This window comes from Photinus pyralis, unplaced genomic scaffold (assembly GCF_008802855.1).
Source record: "Photinus pyralis isolate 1611_PpyrPB1 unplaced genomic scaffold, Ppyr1.3 Ppyr1.4_LG6, whole genome shotgun sequence".
Lineage (NCBI taxonomy): Eukaryota > Metazoa > Arthropoda > Insecta > Coleoptera > Lampyridae > Photinus > Photinus pyralis.
This window is the reverse complement of record NW_022170663.1, coordinates 10,438,758-10,450,740: the sequence shown is the minus strand read 5'-3', so window position 1 is coordinate 10,450,740 and position 11,983 is coordinate 10,438,758. Positions and strand designations below refer to the sequence as shown.

Sequence of the window (11,983 nt, the reverse complement as noted above, 5' to 3'; positions counted from 1 at the left end):
CGGTTATTATGCATGACAGAATGTCTCTGATCAAGTATGTTTTGCATGGTTTTGTGTTGTAGTTCCGGATACCTATCTAGCATTTTCTTGTATAAAGCAGCACCATATTGAATTCCTTTCGTTTCGTGTTGTGTAATTTGAAAATAGCAGCGTAGTAAGTATCAGATCCATTTCACACGTTGCTTGTTCTCAGTATTGACCGAGGCCGTCGGTTGATTCTGTTTGGATTCAACAACATCAGCTCCGATTCTATATTACCTTGTTCATAGCCGTAGTGATGTCCAGTGGCGTAACTACCATCGGGCAGTTCGGGGCAATGCCCCGAGGCCCCGCAATCTCGGGGGCCCCGCAACCCGAAAGGTGCCAGCCACACGTAGAAAACGATGTGTAGTATACAAAATATAAAAATGTGTGCCATGCCTCATTTTAGTGATTTGACTAGCACAATGTCAACGAACGAATTTTTCGAACTAATCATCAAACAATATGGGATTCTCGAGAGTGATTTTATTCAGATGTTCACGACTTTTTATTATTCTTAACATTACCTGTAACTGTGGCAAGTCTCCAGCGATCGTTCAGTAAGTTGAAAATCATAAAAAATTATCGAAGATCTCAAATGGGTCAGAAAAGATTGATCAATCTAGCATTTCTTTCAATTGCATCTAAAATCGCGTCGGAAATGGATCTGACCCAAGTAATCAAGGATTTGCAAATGCAAGGGTAGAAAAAGAGACTTTTAGATTTTCTACATAACTTAGGCTCGTCAAATATGTATGTAATTATTATTTCAAAAATTAAACGTTTAGTATGTTCCGATTTTATATTTTGCAATTAATAAGAAGTATAGATTAAAAAAATGACTGTTTTAAGGTGATTTTATTTAAACGATTCTTATTAAAAACTTTAATGCGTGCCTAGTACTTATAGGGGGCCCCGAGGACCATTTGCCCCGAGGCCCCGAGCTGTCTTGTTACGCCACTGCCAATGTCCCCAAATGTGCGCAACTTGTTTCGCACAGGCTTAGGTGAGATTGGATATGGTGATTCCGAATGACAGGCTCAACGAAATCTGTCTCACCAGTCACCAGTCACCTTGACGTTTCTGTTCTCTTGTTTTAGGAACCCGCCAAAACACACCAACGGCAGGTTAACCCAGAGGTGGATGCCATTGCCCCATTATCCGTCTACGCGTTTCCAGCCAACACCACTAGGAGAAAGGGGTTGGACTTTGTCGCAGTATTATTATTATTTTACGAAAAGGTTATGAACACACTAAGTAATAGATTCAAAACAACGAGCTCCACGCAGAAATCCACAGGAAAGAGAAGGATCGGAATTCGGAACCATAAAATCATAACAAACATTTAATAAAGTTAAGTTGTTGCACTTCCATTTATACGAAAGAACACATTTATTGTAAATCACAGTGTAATTGGCACAAAATCTTTGTCGATAAACTGTAAACGAAAGTTTTTACTAATTAGTGTGTTGTGATCCAACACGTAAGTTCATGATCCGTCGATGGACTCTTGAGGTTCTCGCTTCACAATTATAGATATAATACATTTGGCAGTAAGCTTAGTTTCGGGATGTGTAGCCTTGAATACTACCCAGTGGTTTCCTTGAGGTAGATAAGCTTCTAAATTCTTCTTGATTTCGGGAGGGTACGACTGGACGTTGCTCCAATCTACATTCGTCTTCGGCAGTGAAAAGCTAACGTAAGCCAGTCGATCTTGCTTCTTCACGTACAACAAGCGTGAAGCGGAGCATATTATCTTTGGTTTCGGATAATCTGGAAAACAAGGTACTCGAATAACACGAATACGCAACGTTTACATACATACCCCATATAAAGTCGATATAGTTTCTCAACGGATTAAAATTTCGCTCTAAAATTGCTGAAGAAAGATTAATTTGCGAACTCGAGCATTAGTAACATACCCAGGCATTTTCCGGTTTTAGGTCCATTCCATTTTCCATTCGGATTACATATCACTTTGTAGTCACCAAGCGTCTTAAAGCCGCTAGGGCAGACTAGTTGGCAGAGTGCATCCTCTCGATTGGAATACCCCGTTGTTTTTTGGGAGCAGTAGAAGAAGCCGTGTTCGGGTGCAGCCAACGGCGGACAGATGCTTTCATCTTTGGCAACAACTGCAACTGCGGGTGCATCATTTTGTTCCATTGAACCTGAAGATTCGCGACATGTTTTGTAATCGCTCCACAACTCCATTCCAGCAGGACAAGTGCAAAAGGCGCCACCTACTACGTTAATACACTCGTGTGAGCACCCACTCGTTCCCTCTGTGCACTCGTCGATATCCACGCAAGAATGTCGATTCAAACCCAACCGTGTGCCTGCCAAGGTACAGCTGCACTCATACGACCCTAGACTGTTAACACACTTATCTTGACAAGGTCCGTGGCCATTCCTCAACAGACATTCGTTGACATCACCGCAAGTTCGCTGATCATCACCCAACCTCAAACCACGAGGACACGCGCACCGATAAGAGCCGTGCGTGTTGATGCACAAATGAGAACACCCATTTCCACCACTGGAACACTCGTCAATATCTAAAAATTACAGGTTAATCAACCCCCCCCCCCTAACTACCAAACGCTTACCTAAACAACTCTTATCGTCCCCAGCCAGCACAAATCCACTAAAACAACTACACTTCCTGTGACTCGCCTCGCTACAGAACTGCGAACAACCACCGTTGTCGATATTGCATTCAAATTTGCCCACATTCTTCTGTAGATCCTTCAAATTCACCATCACGTTATCAACATCATCGTGCTTAATAACCGAACGACCGAAATCATTGAAATGCGCACTAACTTGTGGGTTAATCACCTTTATATTGTCGCCTATATTCTCATTTAGGTACCCGATTATTCCGGTAATGTTTAGGCTTCTTGGTGTTGTACCTACCCTGGCCTTCTTTCTTTTTCGTGTCGTCGGTGGTGAGATGCCGGTTACGTTATCGCCGTTGCGTTTAATGCGGTCTGTCGCTATCCAGTAGTTACCCGTCTGTTCGCTAGTTGTGGGTAGAAATCTTACTTTGGAATCTCTCTCGTGTAAACCTTCCGATTGAAGTGAGTGGAGACTGCCTGTAACGTGAATAAATGAAAATTTAATATATTGCCTTACTGAAGGGTGGCTTGCTTTGTTCCAGCGCAGAATGGGGTAAATGGAATCAGTGAAAACTTAACTGCATGGGGAGATCTTAAATTTCACTTAATTTTAGTTCTTGCACCATATTTTATACTTATACTGACTTCCATCTATCATTCTGAATTTGGGAGGATCATTCCTGCGCTGTCGTTTTTATTTTAAACTGACATTTGATTATTATTATAGGGTCGCAATTTTGACATAAACATCTCGCCAGGAAAGATTACCGGTCACAGAACACTTGTTCCCGGTCTACAATCTATATGTTTTTCTAAAGATGTGAGCGACTTCCCGGATAGTATCGTGTCAATGTTGAACAAAAAGACACTTCGTTCGACATTGGCACGATCCTATTCCGGAAGTCGCTCGCATCTTAAGAAAAACATAGATTGTAGATCGACACAAGGTGTGCTGTGACCGGCAATCTTTCCTGGCGAGAGTTATATAGGTAGGTATATTGATGCTACAATCAAACAAATTGTTGTTCTTTCAAATTTGGGCTTTAACATTGAAATAATAAACTGCTGTAGCTGACTGCAGGAGTACAAAAAATAACGTATATACCACAGCACACCGGACTAAAGTGCGTCCTAATGCCTCGGGTGCTTGTTGCCCTCACCCAAGGTTAGTATATTACAGGTTGCCTCGTAACTCCAGTATTGGGGATCGAGTGGCTTGTTAGTGCCTGTAATATACTAACCTTGGGTCCTCACCTACCTTTCGGGCAACAATCTGCACCCTCAAGATTAAAAAAAACACTTTTTAGTCCCTTGGTATAATACTCGTATACTACATATTATGCATAACCACCCTCGATCATTTTTCATTTAACGAAGCCCCACCACTAATAAAAAAAAGCTATACAATATAGATACATTCACGACCGCATACCACAATAGTCGTATGACGACACTTTTTCCCAATGGTTCGAAACCACATGCAGACAGAGTAAATCTATAAGCCAAAAGCAGCCCACACGGAAGTTTTATTCAATATCAAACTTTTATGGCAGAGATAAGCGGACTGAAAGGATTTAACAAACCGAATGGATGTGAAAAACTATTTCCGAACGGGGTCATCGCGCACTTCGTAATTATTGCAACAGATATTTGGAGAAAAAAGATAAACCGACAGGAGTGAATGGCCACACGACAGTTGTCATTTCGTAAAATGAAGGTGGTTACACTTCCTTGAATTCGTCATGACTTACGAAATTGCACTCACCTGCAGGTAAATGTATAATTAGGCATTCTATTATTCTTATTTCATATACTTATGTGCGAATTTAGATATATACCAAACCATGTAAAGGTAGACGCACCTGGCCTGTTAGGCAAAGAATAACAATAAGCAACTCACCTTTAGAGCAAATCGACAATAAAGCTACCAAATAGAGAAAATTCATGATCGCATCAACCAGAAATGAAACTTCCAAGGAAAGTGGCGTGTACACTCTTTCATTAAGAACTGATGGAATTAAAATGTTGCTAGTTACATATTTAAATCCGCTCTTGGGGAGTTGTTTACGAATTTGCGTCTCAGGCATTACCTAACACGCTCAACTCAAAATCATGTCTATTTTTGAATCATCAAACGCACGGCCGCCGGCATAAATTTTTACATTGCGAGTTGGCTAATCGTTGCAAATAAAACGAAAAATTCCTCTTTTTTCGCAATTTCAAGTTCACTCAGGCGCGCCAAGAATTAATTATGGCCGCCGAATGAAGTTCAAAGTCTAAGCTTTGCACAATGTGCGATCACTCGCTTAAATTCTGGGGTCACTGTCACCTACAGCATTTTCGCCATCTAGCGTCATTTGTTAATCAGAGCCAATAATTCAAGGAAGAGTTTTATGATTTTTAAGTTGTCCGCCAGTCTTGGACAAGTTGTCAATGGTTTCTATCAATTCGCGTTTAGGGTCAGAAACATTAAAATGTTATTCAACTTTTGCTGTACGGATTGACCACATAAAGACGTCGGTTCTCTAAAACAGTCCGAGCTCCGTAACACGACGACCGTCCAAATTGTCACCGTCATTCCAAGTATGTGCGTCGTGTTGCTTGTCCCAACCCTGCAACCGAAGTGCAGGTATGGAAGAACCTGAAAAGGATAAGAAACAACGCATTCAACTCTAGTCTTGAATGTGCATGTGCACCACGACAAATTGCGATATCCTCTCATAGACAAACCCAAAAAAATAAAACCTGTCACTACCGCCTAAGGTTTCTCGAACTTTCTTCTGCGTAATAAAACTTCGAAATTTATCCCCGCAAACCTAGCGTGATTACTCTACACCTAAAGCATACCGCCCAATCATTTTGATATCTATTTGAAAGATTGTAATAAGGGATACGGCGCTAACACGTTGGGTTCCGCTGCACCCTAACCAACACACATATACCTACTCACCAGGAAGATCTACAGAGTCTGCCCTGCACTGCGTCGTAAGGCGAAACAGTTCACACTAGGAGTATTCATAGATATAGAAGGGACTTTTGACAAAACAACCTGCGAAACAATATATATGGCTTTACGCCACCACGACGTAACGAAAGTCGTACGAGGCTGGATTGCGCAGCTGCTGAATCTTAGATCAGCACCCATCCAACGTTGGCGACGAAACACAGTAGTGAGAGGATGCCCCCAAGGTGATAGCAATCGCCGCTTCTGTGGAACCTAATTGTAAACAGCCTCGTCTGTCGCATCAATGACAGGGGCTAGTGTACGCTGGTGCGTATGCATACCTATACTAATAACGGGCAAGTTTGAGGCTACTCTATGCAGACTGATGCAATCAGCTCTTACAACAGCCGAATAATGGTGTAGGGAATACTCCTTGTCAATCAACCCGACCAAAATGGAGGTAGTTCTCTTCACAAGAAAAATAAAGGTAGAGGGTCTTCGAACTCTCCCCTGCTATTCCAAGAACACCTCCAATTTTCAGAGTCGGTGGAATATCTATAGGTATCATACTTGGCAAAAAACTGAATTGGAGCAAACATATTCAGCTCAAAGCCGAAGAAGCAAAGAGGGCTTTCTGGCAAAGTCGCCGCGTTTGGCAGACTAGAGATTACTCCCGAAGGTTGTCTTGTGGCTGTATACTGCAGGGATAAGACTGCTCGCATGATATGATAACCACGCATGTGCGATTATTAGATGTTAAATTATTTTTCTGAGGCCACATGTATTTTGAACAAAACATGCCAAAATCATTATTTATGCACCAAGATCGTTGGGAAAAAACCCCATTTTTTCAATTTGTTTTACTATACAGGGTGACAATTTGAAAACTTACCACCCCCCATATCTTAGTAAATAAACGAGATATTTCAAAAAATCAAAATCCGTTTCGGTAATTCGGAGGGGGAATCACAATGACATAGTTGACGACGCACCCCCTCACACCCCCTGCGCCCCAGCCACCCCAACTTTTAAATCTTAAATAGTGACCCCCCATGTGTGATACGTCGTTGGAAAGCTCTGAAAAAATGCTTTTCAACCATACCAAATAGCATTACATTTAGGTTAGTAATTATCGTGCAAATCAAAAAATAAACTAATATGATACATTTGAAATCTGTCGTATTTAAAACGCAACCGGCGAACATTAGACGAACTAAGACAGAGAATAATTCAAGAATGTCGAAATATTGCAAAACCAACATTTGAAAAGGTTCGACAAGAGTTTGAGAATAGATTATAACTGGCGATCAAAAATGAGTTGCTGTCGAGTCGGCTTTCGAAGTTCAAGTTAAATACGATTTTCCATGTTTATTTTTTGATTTGCACGATAATTACTAACCTAAATGTAATGCTATTTGGTATGGTTGGAAAGCATTTTTTCAGAGCTTTCCAACGACGTATCACACATGGGGGGTCACTATTTAAGATTTAAAGTTGGGGTGGCTGGGGCGCAGGGGGTGTGAGGGGGTGCGTCGCCAACTATGTCATTGTGATTCCCCCTCCGAATTACCGAAACGGATTTTGATTTTTTTAAATATCTCGTTTATTTACTAAGATATGGGGGGTGGTAAGCTTTCAAATTGTCACCCTGTATGTATTTTGCAAGGTTAAAATAAATGGCCGTTAAAAAAGTGATACATTGGTAATACTGAGAATCCTTCGATATGCCGTTGTATCGGTTTATTTTTTCGTTATTTTGTAACTTTCCTAAACTCGCAACTTTTCCAGAGCGAAACGTAGATACGCAGTAATATAAATCTTCACGGCAGTGACCGTGTGTGATCAAGAATGGTATCGGCACTTAACGTAATTTACATTAAAATAAGCTAGATTACTGCGTCAATCCAAAATAATTTTACCGAAACATTCTACTCCAGCGCAGGTGCAATAGAGTGCCAAGGCACATTATTAAACTTGTCGAGTCGAGGCACTTTTGATCACAATAAAACAAAACCGATAATTATACAAACCCAAATGCATATGAAGGCCAACCCAGAAACCCTACCGCCGACATTGCAGCGCAAATTATTCTATGACTGGTTTATTTGGTCGAGTTTAATGAATTTATAACAATTTAGTAACCAATTTAAATATGCGGATCTATCTGTTAAACTGGTCGTATGAAGGTTAATCAAAAACGCAGAAAAATTTCCTGCCAATGTTATATAACGCATATAAAAATGCGTCTTTTAGTCTGTTGTGTTTTTGAGTGTTTGTTGAAGTTATGAGGGTGTGTCTTGGTAGTTTCCTACTACGTTTATTGTGCGTTCGTCAAAGGGGTGTGTACCCTGACGTATTTGTTGATACCATTTCGGTACAGTAGCGTAGTGAGTATTTCAGTTGCACACCACATTCAGACATTGTATATTTATTAATAGGTAGGTATGCAATGGTTCAGGTGTGTCACACACGAGAAAGTGGCGCTACTGATATCAACCCAATTAGTAATAATTACTAACTGAAAGGAATGTTGGGAAACTGGAAATGTAAACCAGAAACATAAATTGTGCAAAATTATGCCATTTGAATAAGATGCGAATTTTACAACGTTGAAACTGGAGTTGTTGCCCACGACAGATTGTTTAAATAACCGAAGTTAGCATTTCTCTTTAGTTCCATTCGAGGTGTGCAACAAACTAATTCATTTTAAAATGATGCGCTCAAGTTCAATACCGATACCATCGACGCCGAAGGAGTCTTCTCCAACGGGAAGCCCTCCTGATACAGTGAGTTTTTTTGTTACTTTTGCTTTTTGGACCACAAAATTTGTAGCCTTCAATGCAATTTACTAAAATATCGGGCCAAGGCGACTGGTATCGCTTAATGATAACAAGTCTTTAAGACAAATTGTGGTTAATTGAACCAGTCCACTACGTACTTTATAGATGTGTCAAAAACAATAGTTTTTATTTCCATAATTTGTTAAGTGTGAGATAGTGACCTACCGTTTTTTTTAAATCTCAATATAACCACAGATAAAATACCCAATTTATCTGTGATATAACTAATACCGATTATATGAGCATTGGGCGTGCCAAAGTCACAGCCACTTTATAATTAATTTTATTATTGGCGTTTTTTAAAGACTGTTGAAAACAACGCCACGGTTTAAACTTTCTCAATGAATCTCACTTTTGGCTTAAGTGATATGGGAACTATCCCCGGAATATTACGCATGTGCTGTGCTTGCGATAGATTTGCATGATGAAATCTTAATTAGGCTTTCATAAGGGCATGAATGATGCAAAAAAAGGAAATATAATGAATCGGTTTTACCAATGCCAACGTAATGACTGCAGTAATTATCGTGCAAATTTAGCCATATAAAAATCGCTCGTTTCTGCATCATCTCATTATAACAGCAGCCTCATTTAAACAATGGTTCTTTATGAACGGAAAATAATTGAAGATGTGAGTTTATTTTGAATACTGTATAGTGATTGCAATTTTTTTAATTTTAGCCCAAGCTAATGCCCGGGGGTAACTACATCAAACCAGGACGAGACTCTGCGAAAAGTACTTGCCTGATCTTTTCACCTCCAGAGGAAGAGGTTGGGATTCTCGCACGATACCTGAAGATTTTCGAGCGTCATGGAGTCAACCTTATGCACATCGAATCGCGTCCATCTTCCAGAACGCCAAGCGGGTACGAATTTATGGTGGAATGCGCACCTGGTGGTGACATGGGAGCCGCCATCACTGAAGTTCGAGGATTAAGCGAGCATTTCACCATCATATCTCGCAATTACAAGGATAATATTAACACTGTTCCGTGGTTCCCCCGTCGCATTCGCGACTTGGATAAGTTCGCGAATCAAATTCTGTCTTACGGTGCAGAGCTCGACTCCGATCATCCAGGATTTACCGATGCCGTCTACAGAGAGCGACGAAAGTACTTTGCTGACATCGCCTACCACTACAAGCACGGCCAACCGCTCCCTCACGTCGATTACACGAAGGAAGAAACTGAGACATGGGGGAAGGTGTTCAAGCAGCTACACACGCTCTATAGAACACACGCGTGCAAGGAGCACAACCACGTCTTCCCACTATTAATGCAAAACTGCGGTTACCGAGAGGATAACATTCCCCAACTGGAAGACGTCTCAAATTTCCTCAAAGGTATGAGGACTAGCCCAAAGTGTCATCTATAGTTCTAACGTTTGTTTTGCAGACTGTACAGGATTCACCTTACGTCCCGTGGCCGGCTTACTTTCCTCTCGCGATTTCCTAGCCGGCTTGGCCTTTAGAGTGTTCCACTCGACACAATACATACGCCACTCCAGCCGGCCATTTTACACTCCAGAACCCGACGTCTGCCACGAGCTTCTGGGGCATGCGCCGTTGTTCGCAGACCCAGCTTTCGCGCAATTTTCCCAGGAGATCGGTTTGGCATCCTTAGGCGCACCAGACGATTTTATCGAGAAGTTGGCAACGGTAACACGACTGATACTTTGCAACCCCCCAGGACTCACCCGTGAACTTTTAGTGCTTCTGGTTCACCGTTGAATTCGGCCTTTGTCACGAAAACGGTGAGGTCAAGGCGTACGGAGCGGGACTCCTGTCGTCGTATGGGGAGCTTCAGTATGCCCTCACTGACAAGCCGGAGATAAGGCCGTTCGAACCGGCGAAAACAGCGATGCAAAAATATCCAATCACCGAGTATCAACCCGTCTACTACGTTGCGGAAAGTTTTGAGGATGCAAAGGAAAGAATGATGTAGGTGTTTACGAGTAAGACATCATCCATCAATTTTCATTGATTTTTCCGTAGAAAATATGCCGCGACAATTCCAAGGAGGTTTGGAGTCAGATACAATGCATACACCGAAAGTATCGAAGTGTTGGATTCCAAACCGCAAATAGAAACTTTAGTGCAGAATGTTACGCAAGAAATGCAAATATTATTAGATTGCCTGAGGAAATTGTAATGTGGGTAGTGGGTATCTATGAAGGTATTAACATAGTTCTATGTAACTTGTATACTGGGCATTTAGGAGATAATTTATTTTAAATGTTTATTTTATTGTAATTACGGATGATTATTTTTACACAAAATGAGGTTTTTCTTTTCTCAACCCATGTCTCTTTCTCCTACGGGAGGAGGGATATTTTATTGGGAAAAATATGAAAGTAACGAAAACAAAACTAGTGGTGCCGATGGTAAAGTAATGTACTACCGTTTCGCGGGGTAACTTACGGTAGTCTTGAACTGACAACCGTGGAGCACGAGTTGAGAGCAACAATTACTGCTTTCCATTTGAGTGCGTGAAACTCTGGTGCAGTTCGTTCGGAGAAGCTCATTTTGCAAGTTGTTCATTTTGCACACATTTGAATTGGCATTCACAGTTCATAAATAACCACAAAAGTGTTTCAAGCCCCAAGAAAATAGATGTGCATGAGGGAACAAGAAAAATCCAATTTCGGGCGCGTCAGAGCTCGAAGCTTTCTTAAAAGGAACACCGGGCATCTCGCCGGGCATCGTGCACGGTACAGCTTAGAGCTCCTCTTTCACTCAAATAAAATAAAATAAGATTAGAACAGCTGTAGTGAGGGGGGTGATGGAGGGGCGGAATTCACAGAAACGGAATGGAAACAATCGTCTAATTAAAAAATCTTTTACAATGAAATACAGCTAAACTGCTGGTATCGCTCTGGCAATATCTGCTTCTCGTTAAATGGAAAATTCAGTACAATGTAGTTCGTATTGATTGCTAACACAGGCAAACTTGCATCAGGTTCGCGGAGGCATGCGTCGAGATCTTGTGTAAGTACAGGCCAAAGCCAAATTCCCACTGCAGTGAATAATAGCCCACCATTATTTATAGCGCAATGCGTTTCAGAATGAAGTCACTAAACGTTCCGTTTTTGAACTAGCCCTTACGATCAGAGGTTCATCTCTAGTCAGGGAGGTAGTACAAAGAGCCCGGGACCGTATTCTGTAACTATGGAAACGCTCAGCACTTTTTTGAACGCCTAGCGTTTATGATGTTAATTTACGTTAACTAGATCGAAGCTTAACGATGAAGGTCACCTAGCAAAGTGGTAACGAGTAGAAACGCTTTTGAAAATGGTAATCAAGTGGTTGACGATTTTGTTTGACATAACCGTGTAATTCGCGCAATGGCCAATTATAATGAGTTACTGGAGTTGAATGCACCTAATAGAAAATATTGAACGGACAGAAAAAGAACGATATATTCCGAATGATCCTTGTGATCTACCTGATCATAATTTTGTAAAATTATATCGGTTACGAAAAGAAGATACTGGAAACTTAGAAGATACCCTTTGTTCTTCCCTTTTTGGTCCTACTTTCAATACCAATCTATCACTAAACA

The 11,983-nt window shown here is 41.1% G+C and overlaps 2 protein-coding genes across 6 annotated transcripts; one reads left to right on the top strand and one right to left on the bottom strand.

The window, feature by feature from the left end:
* Window positions 1-1,370: 1,370 nt before the first annotated feature.
* LOC116174217 (signal peptide, CUB and EGF-like domain-containing protein 1) lies at window positions 1,371-5,720 on the bottom strand. Of its 3 annotated transcripts, none has more exons than XM_031492109.1 (7): window positions 5,590-5,720; window positions 4,540-5,280; window positions 2,938-3,116; window positions 2,628-2,766; window positions 1,944-2,576; window positions 1,847-1,900; window positions 1,371-1,794 (listed from the first exon to the last, which is right to left on the bottom strand). In XM_031492109.1, exons 2-7 carry the CDS (start codon window positions 4,724-4,726, stop codon window positions 1,511-1,513), a joined length of 1,476 nt encoding a protein of 491 aa, XP_031347969.1. In that variant the 5' UTR covers window positions 4,727-5,280; window positions 5,590-5,720; the 3' UTR covers window positions 1,371-1,510. The 3 variants fall into 3 exon arrangements, with proteins under 3 accessions (XP_031347969.1, XP_031347968.1, XP_031347967.1); XM_031492108.1 differs by having other exon boundaries at window positions 2,860-3,116; window positions 5,590-5,719; XM_031492107.1 differs by having other exon boundaries at window positions 2,628-3,116; window positions 5,590-5,716.
* A 2,106-nt stretch (window positions 5,721-7,826) lies between these two features.
* LOC116174218 (protein henna) lies at window positions 7,827-10,700 on the top strand. Of its 3 annotated transcripts, XM_031492110.1 has the most exons (6): window positions 7,827-7,970; window positions 8,022-8,369; window positions 9,105-9,765; window positions 9,818-10,080; window positions 10,133-10,362; window positions 10,417-10,700. In XM_031492110.1, the coding sequence occupies exons 2-6, from the start codon at window positions 8,295-8,297 to the stop codon at window positions 10,571-10,573; spliced, it is 1,386 nt and encodes a 461-aa protein (XP_031347970.1). In that variant the 5' UTR covers window positions 7,827-7,970; window positions 8,022-8,294; the 3' UTR covers window positions 10,574-10,700. The 3 variants fall into 3 exon arrangements, with proteins under 3 accessions (XP_031347970.1, XP_031347972.1, XP_031347971.1); XM_031492112.1 differs by lacking the exon at window positions 8,022-8,369 and having other exon boundaries at window positions 7,848-8,021; XM_031492111.1 differs by lacking the exons at window positions 7,827-7,970; window positions 8,022-8,369 and adding an exon at window positions 8,725-9,054.
* Window positions 10,701-11,983: the final 1,283 nt, after the last annotated feature.